The sequence below is a fragment of the Anas acuta genome, chromosome 21 (genome assembly GCF_963932015.1).
Source record: "Anas acuta chromosome 21, bAnaAcu1.1, whole genome shotgun sequence".
Taxonomy (NCBI): Eukaryota; Metazoa; Chordata; class Aves; order Anseriformes; family Anatidae; genus Anas; species Anas acuta.
This window is the reverse complement of record NC_088999.1, coordinates 7,431,492-7,445,777: the sequence shown is the minus strand read 5'-3', so window position 1 is coordinate 7,445,777 and position 14,286 is coordinate 7,431,492. Positions and strand designations below refer to the sequence as shown.

At 60.2% G+C, this 14,286-nt stretch overlaps 3 protein-coding genes across 4 annotated transcripts; all 3 read left to right on the top strand.

Annotated features, from left to right (window-relative positions):
* Positions 1-680: 680 nt before the first annotated feature.
* TXLNA (taxilin alpha) lies at positions 681-8,955 on the top strand. Its single transcript, XM_068657817.1, has 11 exons — positions 681-924; positions 1,329-1,472; positions 2,494-2,832; positions 2,999-3,090; positions 4,074-4,244; positions 4,646-4,840; positions 5,003-5,122; positions 5,422-5,496; positions 6,045-6,137; positions 6,514-6,609; positions 6,754-8,955. Exons 2-11 carry the CDS (start codon positions 1,361-1,363, stop codon positions 7,102-7,104), a joined length of 1,644 nt encoding a protein of 547 aa, XP_068513918.1. The 5' UTR covers positions 681-924; positions 1,329-1,360; the 3' UTR covers positions 7,105-8,955.
* A 482-nt stretch (positions 8,956-9,437) lies between these two features.
* CCDC28B (coiled-coil domain containing 28B) lies at positions 9,438-11,548 on the top strand. Its single transcript, XM_068657822.1, has 6 exons — positions 9,438-9,585; positions 9,900-10,363; positions 10,464-10,621; positions 10,701-10,855; positions 10,964-10,986; positions 11,075-11,548. The coding sequence occupies exons 2-6, from the start codon at positions 10,218-10,220 to the stop codon at positions 11,124-11,126; spliced, it is 534 nt and encodes a 177-aa protein (XP_068513923.1). The 5' UTR covers positions 9,438-9,585; positions 9,900-10,217; the 3' UTR covers positions 11,127-11,548.
* Positions 11,232-14,238, top strand: IQCC (IQ motif containing C). Of its 2 annotated transcripts, XM_068657832.1 has the most exons (5): positions 11,232-11,471; positions 11,671-11,814; positions 12,347-12,686; positions 12,901-13,019; positions 13,255-14,238. In XM_068657832.1, exons 1-5 carry the CDS (start codon positions 11,232-11,234, stop codon positions 13,294-13,296), a joined length of 885 nt encoding a protein of 294 aa, XP_068513933.1. In that variant the 3' UTR covers positions 13,297-14,238. The 2 variants fall into 2 exon arrangements, with proteins under 2 accessions (XP_068513933.1, XP_068513934.1); XM_068657833.1 differs by lacking the exon at positions 11,671-11,814.
* Positions 14,239-14,286: the final 48 nt, after the last annotated feature.

The window sequence follows — 14,286 nt, the reverse complement described above, 5'->3', positions numbered from 1 at the left end:
TTTCTGGGGGAAGGAGCCTTCCCTCAGCCTAGATTTTTGTGTTCCTGAAGAACTGCTGGTGGCACCCATGAGAAGAGCTCCAGGAGCTGGTACCTGAGGGCAGGGTGCTGCCTGCACAGGCTTTGTTTGCGTTGCTACTGATTGGAGTCACAGAACTGTTCAAGTGCTGAAACCCACCCTCATCGTTACTTGAAAGCTTTTTTTTTTTTTTTTTTTCCTGTGAGAACATGCTCTGAGTTCTGCATTTTCTTTATTTTTTTCCGACCTGGGGTGGGGGGGGGGGTGGTTTAAGGGCTGTGTGGTGCTGACTGCGCCTCACTTCGGGCTTTACCCCAGTCACATCATGTACATTTACTTCAGGCAAAGAACCCAAATCTCTGTATTTTTATATAAAAAAAATATAAATATGCAGGGAAAGCGGCCCCGTGAGGCGGGTAAGGGCCGTGGGGGGGCGGGGTTGAAGGCTCGGCCGGGCCCCAGCCCCCTGTGAGGGCTGCTGAGGGGGAGGGCGCGGGGCACGCCGGGAGTTGTAGTCCTGGGGAGGCCGCGGGGGGGGGGGGGGCCGCGCGGGGCACGCTGGGAGTTGTAGTCCGCGGGGCTGCCCGCCGCGGCTGCCGCTTCTTGCCGGCGTTTCCCGGCAGGCCCCGCGGTGCCCGTCGCTGATTGGGCGGCGGCGCGGGGCGGCGCATGCGCGGTGCGCACACGGCGAGGGGCCCGGGCCGGAGCCGCTTCCTGCAGCGCGGGGACCGGGACCGGGACCGGCAGCGGGGCTGGGGCCGGCAGCGGCGGGGCCGGGAGCGGCGGCGGCGGGGCCGTTCTCCTCCCCTCCCCTTCCCCACCGGTACACCGCAGCGCTTCGGCTGCTGGCCGCTGATTGGCTGAAGGAGAGAGGGGCGACTACGTCACGCCGCTGACGCCACGGGGGTACGTGCGTGACGTCACCGCGGGGCCGGGGGGGGGGACGCGGGGTCACGGGGGGGCGGCACCGGGGGCGCTGCCCCCCCCTCCCCTCCCCCCCCCCCCAGCACGGGCCGGGCCCGGACCCCCCCGGGAGCAGCGGCCTCACGGGGAGGGGGGGGGGGGGGGGCAGGAACCGGCCGTGTCCCGGTGCCACGGAGCTGCCCCGGGGCGGGGGGGGGCCTGCGGCCCGTTAAACCCCCGGGCTGGGCCCTGGGGACATCGCTGGGTTTGTCCCGTTAAACCCCGGGGCTGCACCCCCTTAAACCCCCGGTTTCACCCCGTTAAACCCCTGGGTTTGGCCCCGTTAACCCCCCCGTTAAACCCCCGGGCTTACCCCCCCTTCTCCCCCCCCGTTTCTCTTCCCCCAGGACTCGCCGACACCGAGCGGGCGCAGGCGGCGATGAAGAACCAAGGCGGGGAAGCCAAGGCAGCCCCGCGCCCCGCGGGCTCCTCCGGCGGCGCCCTGCTGCTGGAGGAGGGGGACACGGCCGAGCCCACGGCAGCGCTGGAAGGTGGGGAGAGGACACGGGGACGGGGCTGGGGGGTGCATTCCCTGCCTGGAGGTGCGGGGAAGCCCCGAGGGAGGGTTCCAGGCCCGGAGGCTGCGGGGCTGCGGCTGCTCCTGGGTGCAGGCAGGGTGCTGCGCTCACCCCTTGGTGCCTGGGTGAGGGCAGGTGTGGTTTCGGGGCAGAAAGTCCTGGTTTCCTGCAATTCCTGCATGTACGCGGGTCTGAAGGAGTTCCTGCTGCTTTTCCGAGGTGCAGAGTTGATGCTGGTGTGGAAATGATGGGTTGTTTGTCAGGTTTAAACCCCCAGGGTCCTGTACAGAACGTGCCAGCCAGCCCTCTTGGGGGTAGCCTTGAGCGATCTGCCCTGTCGTTAGCACTTGGTAAAAATAATTCTATGGAAGACAAAAAAAACAGTAATCTGGGGTGCTTGGTTAACGTTAACCTCGCCTTGGATTCTCACACCTCGTAAATTGTGATGTAGGAAGTGCCCAGTGGATAGAGGTAGCTTAATAATAGAGTTAACGGAGTTAATTTAATAACCTAGTGCTGAAAATTCTCCCTTTGGGGGAACTTTGGAAGCGCAGAGGTGTGCTGAAGGATGCGCTGCCTGCTCTTCCCCACGTGTCTGCTGCTGGGGATGAGACGCGTTCAGTCTGAGCCAGTGCAGCTGCTCCTCCGTGTGGGAAGAGGGAATAACCCAAAAGCTGGGTTCTGGGGAAATCTGCAGGCTGCTCCTCTGAGGGAGAACTCGTGCGCAACCTGCTTGTGCTAAAGGCTGGCGGGCAGGGGGCAGATCTTGCTCTTGACAGATGTCAGGGGCTCGGTCATGCTCTCGTGATCAAAGGAGAGGCTGCCAGGAATGCACCTCCATTGTCAGGGCCTGAACAAAGCGCCTTGTGCTGCTGGAAGTTCAGCCTGCCCCGTGCCGTGGGGAGCTCGGGGAAACCTCTCCCTGGTTTCTCTGGGGAGCAGAGAACAGGCTGCGTGGGGGCAGCGTCATGCTTTGTGTCCGCGTCTCCCACAGCTCCTCTCGCGCAGGAGGACGCCAAGTCCTCCCGGCCTGCCGTGCGTGACGTCTCCGAAGAGCTGAGCAGACAGCTCGAGGACATCTTGAACACGTACTGCGTGGATGCCAGCCAGGAGGGTCCGGGCGAGGACGGCGGGCAGAGCGAGCCCGCGGAGCAGGAGGAGGCGGAGAAGTGTCGCAGCGAGTCCCCGAGGAACGGCGAGCAGGAGCCGGGTGGCCCCGAGATGAACGGGGAGAAGGAGGGCACCAAGGGGACGGAGGAGTTCCGAGCTGGCGAGGAGTGCGGGGAGCGGGACCAGAAGAAGGCTCAGGAAAAGAAAAAAGCCAAGGGCTTAGGTAAGAGCTGCCCTGCGGTGGTGGTGCCGGTGGTTGTGGAGTTGGGAGCTCTGGCCCGGGGCAGTGACGGCTGCGAGGCCTGCTTTGTCTCTGCCTTTAGGAGGCAGAATTCTGCGTGAGTTATGTTTACTTTTTTTTTTTTTTTTCATCCTGTGTCTCGTTCCAGGCAAAGAGATCACTTTGCTGATGCAGACGCTGAACACCCTGAGCACTCCAGAGGAGAAACTAGCGGCACTGTGCAAGAAATACGCTGAGCTGGTGAGTCCTTGCGTCTGCGTGCCAGGTTCTGGGGCAGAGGGAGGAGTGCTGCAGCGAGCACCAGGGCTGTGCGGTGAGGCAGACGATGGCTGCAGATTATTTTGCTCTTGGTGTTGAGAGGGACAGTCCAGCAACACGCCTGGAGCTTTGCAGTGTATGTGCTGGGATCTCTGTGGTGCTGGATATCCAAATGTCAGAGGGCAGGCGTTGCTTGGTCAGGCTGGGCGCTGTTGTTTTGATGTTCTGTAGAGGTGTAAGCAGGGACAGGAGCATTTTTGACAGGTCTGCATGTAAGAGGACTTCAGATACGCTTCCTGTCTGTTCCTGTAAGTGGGAGCTGCATCTCTTGCCCATCTTGTCCTGGTGGCCTGTTGTGCTGAGCCTGCGTTCCTCGTCTCTGCAGGCAGGGCTGAGCCGTGAGCTGGCAGGCCCAGCTGTGACAGGCCAGATGCATCTCCTGTCTCCACTGCTCAGTCACTGTGTTTCTGTTGATAATTTCGTGGCAAGAAGTGGCTGTTTGGCAGAGCCAGCGTGCTGCTAGGTGCATGTTGGGCATGCACACAAAGCCCTGTACAACTCTCATGGGCCATGTTTAACCTCAGCACGTGCTGTATTCAGGGCAGAGACACATGGGACTGTCCCTGTGCATCACAAGGGGTCGTGTTCAGATTTCCCTGCGTGTGGCCGTGTGCTCAGAGCTCTGCTCTGATGAGCAAGGTGTGCGTGGAGATGCTGGAGAAACGTGTGAGTCCATCGGGTTCTGGCAAGATCCTGATTCAGGAAGGAGAAAGGCCCAGTCCAGGGGACTTTGGGCTCTGCATCAGCTCTCCTCTGCTCACAACCAGAACCTTTTGTGTTATAAAACTCCCGTTCTCCTCTTACAGTACACAGAGCACTTCTTTGGTCCCCCTGTTCCCTCGTACATGCACAGCTTTGCCGTGGTCTGTTTTGCTACATCTGTGCCCTTTGCTGTCCTTCCCTAGCTGGAAGAGCACCGTAACTCCCAGAAGCAGATGAAGATCTTGCAGAAGAAGCAGACGCAGCTGGTGCAAGAGAAGGACCACCTGCAGAGCGAGCACAGCAAGGCCATCCTGGCCCGCAGCAAGCTGGAGAGTCTGTGCCGTGAGCTCCAGAGGCACAACCGCACCCTCAAGGCAAGTGTCTCTCGGGTGCTGCTTCATGAGCTGCTTCCTCCCGAGCACTCAGATCACTTGCTGCAGGGCTGGGAGCCTCTTTGGCAAGCTGACCTCTGCCCGTGGTAGCCCACAGCCTGATGACTTCCAGAGCAGGCGTTTAGAATTGCTGTTAAACCTTTGCCTTGCAAGGGAGAGGAGGGCAGGGGGCTGTTCCCTGTTGTGTTCCCTGCAGAAATGCCGGGGAAAGGCCCAGGGCAGGCTGAGGAAGGGGTTTTCAGGCAGTGGCCCATGGTTCCTGACTGACCGGCAGCAGGGGGAGGCTGGGTGGGCTCCAAGCAGCACAGCGTGGGCAGGTTCTCTCACCTGCCTGCCCGCACAGAGCCTGACGTGGCCCCGCTGTCTCTGCCCTGCTCGTGCAGGAGGAGGGTGTCCAGCGTGCCCGGGAGGAAGAGGAGAAGAGGAAGGAGGTGACCTCCCACTTCCAGGTGACGCTGAACGACATCCAGCTCCAGATGGAGCAGCACAACGAGAGGAACTCCAAGCTGCGCCAGGAGAACATGGAGCTGGCAGAGCGGCTCAAGAAGCTCATCGAGCAGTACGAGCTGCGGGAGGAGGTGGGTTGGGGCAGCCTGCTCTGCCTCACGGGGCGTGTTTCTGGGCAGGGACTGGTAGGAAAAGGGGCCTCAGGGCTCTGGGGTCTTCCCTCGGGATCTCTGCCACCCCGGCAGCAGGGCCCTGGCCCAGCGTGTCAGTGACTGGTGGTGTTCCCTTGGCAGCACATCGAGAAGGTGTTCAAACACAAGGACCTGCAGCAGCAGCTCGTGGACGCCAAGCTTGAGCAGGCACAGGAGATGCTGAAGGAGGCAGAGGAGAGGCACCAGCGGGAGAAGGACTTTGTAAGTCTCGCAACCAGTCTGTAACAGCTCCGAGCACTTCGCTTTTTGCCTCGTTTGTGGAGTTTTTTTGCTGCTGGGTTCCCAAACGCACAGCCCAAGCCAGATGAGGCCATCCCAGGCCTGCTGTTTGCCCAGCAGTGACTGTTCCCCAGCTGCCTCAGGAGCACGGCTGGAGTCCCTGCTCTGCTCTCGGTGTTTCTCCCAGCCCTCTGTTGTCTCCAGGCCGAGCCTCAGCTGCGCAGCGCTTATCAGGAACTTCCCCTGGTGGCAGCGGGGTAACTGCTTTTGTTCTTCCCTAGCTGCTGAAGGAAGCTGTGGAGTCACAGAGGATGTGTGAGCTGATGAAGCAGCAGGAGACCCATCTGAAGCAGCAGGTGAGCTACCTGGGCTGTGTGCGCTCAGCCTGCTTGCTCGTTTCCCTGCTAGTTTGTTTGTTTTCTCTTCCTTTCTCCCTCAGCGGGGAACAACCTGAAGTTGCTTAATCTGGAAAACACAAGGGCAGGACTGTTCCTGACTCTGGTATCGGTGTGTCTGTGTCAGCACAGTGTTTGCTGAGACCTCTTTCAGCTCTTCTGCCTTGTGGGAGAAAGGGGCCTTGGTTTTACCAGCACGTTTGGCAGTGCTGGGAGCAGTTGGGTGGTCATGCTCTGCTGAATCAGACCCAGCAATGCTTCCTGCTGAGGCCAGGAGATGTTTGCAGAGCACATCACTCTCTGAGGATGTTTTCCTAAGAAAGGAGAAATACTGCTCCACATTTTCCAGTACCTAACGTTGGCAGAGCAGCCCCATGCTGCTAGTTTGTTTGTCATAAAGTTCAGTCACAAGATAACTAGCTCACTTCTTGGCTAAAACCTCCCCTCTCCCGGGGAAGGCTGTCGGGAGGTGCCATGGCGAGGAGCTGTAACCCCGTCTCTCCCTGCAGCTTGCTCTCTACACAGAGAAGTTTGAAGAATTCCAGAACACCCTTTCCAAAAGCAGCGAAGTGTTCACGACATTTAAACAGGAGATGGAGAAGGTGGGTAACGCTGTCGCTGCCTGGCAGAGCGCGTGTGGGCTGGAGGCACTGCCTGTCCCCTCGCTGCGTCTGCGAGCAGGATAAGCTGCAGCTCTGCTTTGTGGAGTTCTGCTGGCATTAAACCAGCCACGAGGTGGATGCTGAGCTTGTTGGGTGGCTGCTGCACCCCTCCTGAGTCACAAAAAGCAGCGCTACCCCTGTCGCCTGGTTTGTTGTTACCTGCTTGGTGTTTCCCACTTGACTCTGACCACAACGAGGCAAGGAGATGTGCAGGGCAGCAGGGTCTCGCTGTCTGGGACAGCAGGTGCCTGTCTGTGGATACCTGAAGTGTGCCCCCCTGCATCACTGGCTCATTTGTTCCCTTTCTGTCACTTAGATGACTAAGAAAATTAAGAAGCTGGAGAAAGAGACCACCATGTACCGTTCTCGCTGGGAGAGCAGCAACAAGGCTCTCTTGGAAATGGCTGAAGAGGTGAGGAGGCTCTGACTTCCTGTGCTAAGGCAGGCAACTTGCCTGCTCTTTTCCCCCCAAACTTCCCTTTGAGGTTTCATCTCTCTCCCTTTCTGCCTTCGTCCCCGGCGTGGTGGAGTCTGAAAACTGCCCCTCTGTTTGCAGAAAACCCTGCGGGATAAAGAGCTGGAGGGGCTTCAGGTGAAAATCCAGCGCTTGGAGAAACTGTGCCGAGCCCTGCAGACGGAGCGCAACGACCTCAACAAGAAGGTTCAGGACCTGTGTGCCCACGCGCCCCGGGCAGACATGGACCTGTCGGAGCCCCTGAAGGACCCAGCCCGGGAGGGCTCCGAGGCGGTGGCTGGAGGTGCCCCGGCAGAGCAGCGCCTGGCTGAGGATTGCCTCCACTCGGGAAAGCCAACGCACGGCACAGATCCTGCGGAGCCGCTTGGAGAACTGAGCATAGGAGGCCTGGGGCAGAGTGGGACTGAGGAAGGCACTCAGGGCGCTGACTGAGCTCGCCGTGTGGTAGGCAGAGGTAGGGCGAGGGAGGGTAGCGCGAATGTTTCCAGGCTCTGATGGCCCTCTCCTGGTCCTTGGACAGGTGCAAGAGGACAGCCCTCCCTGGGCTTCGAGATTTCCTAGCGTAGGTTTTTGGAGGGTTTTTAAATTTTTATATATATATATATGTGTGCGAGACATATATATATATGGTATATAAAATCTGTGCAGGGCAACGTACACTTTATATACGAATATATATGGAACCTAGAACGACCCACCTCCCTGCGTGTGCGTGAATAACTAATATATGGAGACTCAATTGATTGTCCCTTTCACTAAAAGACCTTGTCATTGGCAGGCTGTGACTCCCCCAAAATCTAGTGCAGCTCAGGAAAGCAGGCGCATGGATCGGCCCCAGCCCTCCTCCAGCTCGTGGCACTGGGACAGCTGGAGGCTTCCTCTGCCTTCACGGCGACGCTCTCGTGTTGAGTGACAGCAAAAGAGTTGAGCGAGGGAGAGCAGAAGCGTTTCCCAGCTCTGGATTCTCCCTCCCTCCTCTGCAACAGGCAGGAGGGAGCTCCTGGACTTGCTGTTGCTTTGGCTGGCAGCTCTCTTGAGTGGGAGCCGAGCAAAGGAGGGCGAGAGAGGCCGTTCCTCCTCTGTGTATGGGTTTTGTGTATTGAATGGGGACAAAAAGAAGCAAACCGTGGACGCCTGGTTCACCCAGGCCTCCTGCAGGGTCTTTGCTCTTCCCAGAACCTGCCAATGTCTCGATAGCCTTATGATTCACAGTTGCCTCTTTGCTATACGCACATGTGCACAAGTGTATTAAACAGTTAATCCAAAGGTCTAACTCCCAAGTGTTTTGCACAAGCACGTGTGACCAGTTGTGCGAGGGGACGGGGAGGGCCTTCAGCTGAGCTCTGCCCCGCGCCGGGACCACCCCGTGGTGCTGAGCTGCTCCTGGGGGCGTTCAGGGGGCTGGGGCTCCAGGAGGATCCAACCCGGGTCTGCTCCGCGACCTGCTGAAGCCAAACCACTGGGACCAGCACAGGCCCGTGCCGTGGGCCGGTCCTTCCTGCAGCCCCCCGCGGGCCCTCCAGTCTGCACTGGTGCTGCCCGGCCCCCTCCTGGCCCTCTGCTTGGTCCCAGGTGCCAGCTGCTGCTGTGTCCGGGTGCCTCTGCCCACAGGACCCGACCCGCTTGTGCTGGGAGGGCGTTGAGAGACACGTGAGGCTGGCTGGCACGGGGCTTGGGGGATTTCTCCTCAGTTTCTCAAGACTTCCTCTTTTCGCTGTTGTTTTGGGAGACCTCTGCTTCCTTGAAACCCTTCCTGCAGCTTCTCTCCAGCAGACTTTATTTTCAGCATTGCCTTCCTTTCGCTTGAAGCTGAAGTGAGCCGGCCTGAGCCGTTCCTTGCGGTGGCTGCATTCAGTGGAACAGCTTTGGTTTCTTCTCTGGTGATGCAGCTGCTCTTGCATCTTCTCTCTGCAACTGTACAGTGCCCGTGCGAAGGACCTGCCCTGGGAGCAGCCTGCAGCAGGTGCCTCTGCATCCCCCTTTCCTCCAAGGGAAGCCCAGCGAGTTCAGGCTTAATGAATGTGGTCGTCTACAGAGTGCAATACGTCTCTGTAGAGCCGCAGCCCTGAACATCCACTAGGACACATTCCCTGGAGTTCTGTGGGGCTTTTTCCTCTAGCCCTGCACCGCCAGCATCGCTTCCTCCTGCATGGGGACGCCTCTGCCAGGAGCCTTCTGGAGCGAGTGAATGTAGCTCTGGCCCAGCGGGAGCCCCCAGATCCCTGGCAGCAGGGCTGGCCGAGGGCTGCAGCCTGGCTCTGGACTTCTCTTCTTGCTCTTTCAGTCAAAGAAAAATCTCACAGCAAGTCACCACCACCACCACCTTTTTTTTTTTTTTTTCTGTTATGGTACAGATAACCTCGGCGGGGGGCTGGTGTATGTATCTTGGTACCCAATAGAAACGCACCCAAACTCGCTGCTGCTGTCTGTGTTATTTGTTGGGCTTTAGGGCTGTGTTTGGAAGCAAAATGGGGGGGGGCTCTGGGGTGGCTCTGGCTCCTGGGGTGGGAGTGGAGAGGCTGGGAGGGGGGCTTCAGGTGCAAACCTGCTGGTATGTCCCTGCCTAGGGGGAAGGGGTGGGGGTCTGTGCCCAGGACCCCCGGCATGGGGCAGCTCCTGCTGCTCTCTCCTGGGAGCTGGGGGGGCCCCACGCTGCACCCACCCTGGGGTCCTGCAGGCACAGCCCAGCCGGGGACCCTCCTGGCACGGTGCTGTCACCCCGCTGAGGGCTCAGCCCTTGGCATTTGCGACACCCCCCGATTTTGCACGTCCCGGCAGCAGCGCCCCGGGGCTGTGCGGAGCCCGGAGGAAGTTCCCGTTCCCTTTAAATGCAAATCCCGGCCCCGGGGCTGGGGAGGCGGCCGGGCGGCTCCGAGGGACGGCCCGGGACGGAGCTGGGGGGGCCTGGCACAGGTCGGTGTCCCCGTCCCCGTCCCGCTGCTCGGGGGAGGGGGGCAGCCGGAGCCTGCCACAACGCGAGGGGCTCCCGCAGCCCCATCCCACCACCGCCGGGGGTCCAGGAGGAGCTGGGGGCGGTCGAAATATTCCGGGGAGGGCTCGGGGGGTGTCGGGTCCCTGCGGTGCTCTCAGCTCCGGCTCTCCCTTAGGGCATCCGGGGTCTCGCCCTGCCCCGCTGGGGCTGAAATCCTCTTTTCTTTTCTGCTCGGGCTCTGGGAGATGACGCTGGGAAGTAATCCCTGGCTGGGAGCTCCCTGGCTGCTTTTCAGGTCCCAGCCTCTGCCCTGCGCCCTGATGCTGCGGCACAGCCCGAGATAACGCAGCCCCAGCCCGGCCGCGGATCCCAGCGAGTGCAGGCAGAGCTCCTGGCCTCGGCCCTCCTGCTGCTGCTGAACCTCGCTGCAACCCACAGAGCCCCACCACAACTTCTGGAGCCCCGCTGCAGCCCCCCGAGCCCTGCTGCAACCCACCGAGCCCCACCAAGGCGCCTTGCTGGGGGCGTGAGGACGAAGAAGCCCCCAGCTGCCAAGAGCCGTGCGTCCATCCTGCGTGGGTGCCTGCCCCGCAGCTCCGGGAACCCCTCCAGGATGGAGGAGAGGAGGAAAAAGCGGAGCCCCAGGGCCCAGCCGGTGCCTGCCGGGGCCCCACGGCCGCTGCCCATCAGCAAGAGCGCGTCCTTCGCGCTGCCGCTGCCCGCACTGCCCTCGGCCCAGCAGCGTGCCAGGCCCCGGCGGTCAGTGCTGGTGGGGGGGACCCTCGGTCCCTGGGGCGCCCTTGGGTGCTGGGGGGCTGGGGGGGGTCTGGCGGTGCCACCAGCTGCGTGTTCTGCGCAGGGCGAGCAAGGAGAGAGTGCGGGCAGGTGGCACGGGGGCGGCGCGGGGGGCTCCGCTGCAGCACAGCTTCCTCACTGAGGTCTCCGATGTGTGCGAGATGGAGGGGGGGCTGCTCAGCCTCCTCAGCGACTTCCACTCGGGCAAGCTGCAGGCTTTCGGTGAGGGGCTGGGGGCCACGGGGGGGAGGTGTGGGGGGTGCGCTGGTTGGGCTGTGACGGCTCCCACCCATGGGTGCAGGGAAGGAGTGCTCCTTCGAGCAGCTGGAGCACGTGCGGGAGATGCAGGAGAAGCTGGCGCGGCTGCACTTCGGCCTCGATGTCTGCGTGGAGGAGCTCCCCGAGGAGCAGAAGAAGGCGGTGGCCGACAGGAACCTGGACCAGCTGCTGGTGCATGTGAGTGGCGTCTCCACGCCCCGTGCCCAGCCCTGAGGTGCTGGTGGGGTCCCCGCCGGCCCCCGGCCTCCCCACGGCTGCTGCAGCCTCTCCCTTTGCCTCCCGCAGCTGGAGGAGCTGAGCAGCTCCATGTATCCTTGGCGTGGGGTGGCAGCGATGGTGGTGGCAGGGGATGGATGATGGCACGGCCGCCGGTGCTTTCCCTTGACATGGACCCAGACAGAAGCTGCACCTGGCGGAGAGCCCCAGCCCTGAGGAGGCTGCAGCCTGACCCGGCACCGTCCCGGCTGCAAGGAGGAGGCTGCTGCGAGGAAGAGGCCCCGTGGGACGGGACAGGAGCAGCAGCCACAGCCCCGCACGGGGAGGACCCCCCCCAATGCCCCCACTGCAGGGCCGACGGCGGCGACACCTCAGGCACCCGCCTGGGGGAAAACAGCGGGGACCGGGACCGGGCCCTTCCCCTTTCCCCCCCCTGCCCAGCCCCGCCGCCATCTTGTGGGCCCCCATGGCCGGGCGGGTGACGCCATCGGCCGGTGCCCGCTGCCCCGCGGTGATGGCGGCGGTGGCGGAGGCCGAGCAGTGGCAGCGGCTGCTGGGCGCCGTGACCCGCCTGCAGGTGGGGGTCCCGGGGGGGGGGGGCACAGCGGGAGGGCCGGGCTGGGGCGCGCTGCCATTAAACTGACTTGGCTCCAGGCTCGGCCACGATCGTTTCTTACCCACGGGGGGCTGGGGGTGGCTCTCGGGGGGGCTTCGGGGGTGGCTTTTGGGGTGCTGGGGGGGGGGGCGCGGGGCTCCTGAGGTGCCTCTGCCCGCAGGCCTGCGTCAGGGGCTGGCAGCTGCGGCGGCGCTTCAGGAGCTTGCAGCAGGAGTACGAGGAGGTGGTGAGGGAGATCGAAGGAGACCTGAGCGAGCTGCAGTGGACAGGACGGTACCTGCCGAGGCCCGTCTTTGTCCCCAAGGTCCGTGCCCGTGGCTGCCAGGGGGGTAGGAGGGTGGGCTGGGGGCTCAGCTGCTCCTAGGAGGAGTGTGGACTGGAGGGTGGGTGCCCCAGGTGCTGCTCGCGCTGGGCTGCCCCAGGGACCATCTCTGTCAGCCCTGTGCTCTATTTCTACCCAAGACAGAGTGATAATTACAGAGCCAAGGCTCTGGCTCGTCCCATATTGTCACCAAATCCCTAGCTGCGGGTTCAAACGCCCAGCCTGCTCCTGCAGACCTCGCCTCCTTGCGCCCACCTCAGCCATTCCTAGCAAACGCTCCAACCTGCTCCCATGGTGGCTGAGTGCTGCTACTTAATCCCTTTTCTCCCTCTGGAAGAGAGGCCCTTTAAAAATCTGCGTGCCCCAACCGGGGCATGTCAGTATCGGGGCAGGATTGCTGGGAACAGCAGGTGCCTGGCTGGGACCGAGCCCTGGCCCGCAGCACAGCCCCCTTCATATCTTTCTGTTTCCCTCTATGTCTGTTTGTTCAGTTTGTCGCATGTTGCTCCTCCAGAATTCACTGCAAGGAAAGTGTTCAGCTGTACAAGAGTCTGTACCGAGTGACAAGGCCAGCACAGAAAAAACAGAGCAGGAGCTGGATGCTTCCGAACCGGAGCGGGACTGGGGCTGCAGCTGCAGTGTGAAACCTCCAGCCCAGCTACAAAGCAAGGAGGACCCAAGCTCCCCGGGTGAATGTGATGTGGCGAGACCCCCAAATCCAGGGGCTGAGGCAGAGAAAAGCACTGCAAAGGGGTGCGGTGCCCTAGCAGAGAGCGAGGAGTGGCAGAACAGCAGTGTGTCATCCGTGTGGGACAGCACTGTCCACGAGTCGGAGTCCCTCGAAGCCTGCCTGGGTAAGGGACGGGAGCTCCTGTGCTCTGTGGTCAGGGCTGTGCCCTCTGCCCACGTGCTTTGAGCAACCTGGTGATGAGTGTGGGTGGCAAAACGTAGGTCCTTGGGGAATCAAAATCCCGAGACTGTACTGGAGAGGTTAGAAAAACTCATTGCAGGACAGATGGTAGCTGCAATGTGAGTGTTTTGGTAATGGTTTCTTCCATTTCTCTGCAGAAATTCCACTTGAGGACATAAAGGAGCTTCCCCGAACTCGAGCTGGCCTCCAGTCCTACAGAAATCACTTGATCATGGAGCTGCTGTGGCTGCAACAAGCTATCGTCAGCCGTAAAAACGTAAGGGCCTGGCCCTGCCTCTTAGAATCATAGAATCAGGAATGATTCTATAGAATCATATAATTCTGTTCATTATTCCATATATGGAATCTATTTCTATGATTCTATAATTCTATGATTCTATGGTCCTGGCTGAGTGTGATGACTTTGCTGGCTAATCTGCAAAGGCAGGTGCTTTCCTGCTTCTCTATATCTGGGATTTAATTGTTAACACTTGATTTTCTTTCTCTTACAGTACCTGAAGCTGAAGCAGAGGCTGGGGACTCCTGACCCATAGAAAGGCATTGCCAAGTGTGGAGGACATTTGTGCTGGTGTGGAGGAGCAGAGGAGCTGCAGCACCATGGCATCACCTCAGGGACAGCAGTAGCCTGAGGGGACTCCAGCTCCACGGGCTGATGTTCTCCATGTCAGATGCATGGGGCAAGAAAGACATTTAATTTCTTTTAAATTTGAATAATTGGTCAAAGCTGGGGTTAATTGTCACTGCAGCTTGTGTGCCCTGGAGGGAGTCCCAGGGAGGCCATCCACAAAAACCCTGTTGCTGTTGGCAGAGCTGGGTGGTTCTGGGGTAAATTGAGACGGGGAAGGCTGTCTCATGCAGGAGGTACTCTTTGGCCAGCTGATTGCTTGGGGTGGGCCTGAAATGCCTGAAGACAACAGGTGCTTTTAATTTGTAGGAATAAGCACTTCTTCACTGAACTGTGGGTGACCCATACCAGTATCTGAGCTGTATTTTTGGGATGTTTTTGTTGTCACAGCTCTGGGGTCTCCAGGTGCTCGTGGTAGGAACACCTAGTTGAAGTACTGAGTTAGGAGGGAAGTTTCCTAACGTGCAGCTGGTGGGGACAGAACATCAAACCTGACCTTCAGGAGATGAGGCTTGGTTCCTGACATGCACGTTTCTGGCCGTGTGTGTGGCAGGATCACTTGGAGAGAACGCCTCACGCTCCAGGGAGCAAGTAAGGAGTTAAGGGGTTGGTGCTGTGCTTTGAGAGCACTTCATTTGTACAGATATTTTTTATTTTTTTACCTTTGCACTAGTTCAGGGATATTAAATGTCCTTCAAAAGGACATTCCCACATGTTGCTCTGGTTCCTTACAGGGACCCTGAGTCTCACGTGCAAACACTCTGTTTCTATGCCCTGAGTGGGCGCTGTTATTGTATGGCAGAGATATCCTGTTCCTGATGACTGTATGTGAATAAAAAGCTTTTCTGCAGCTTGTCTGTGAATCTGCCTATTCCTGCCTGCCCTTCTGCTCCTGGCC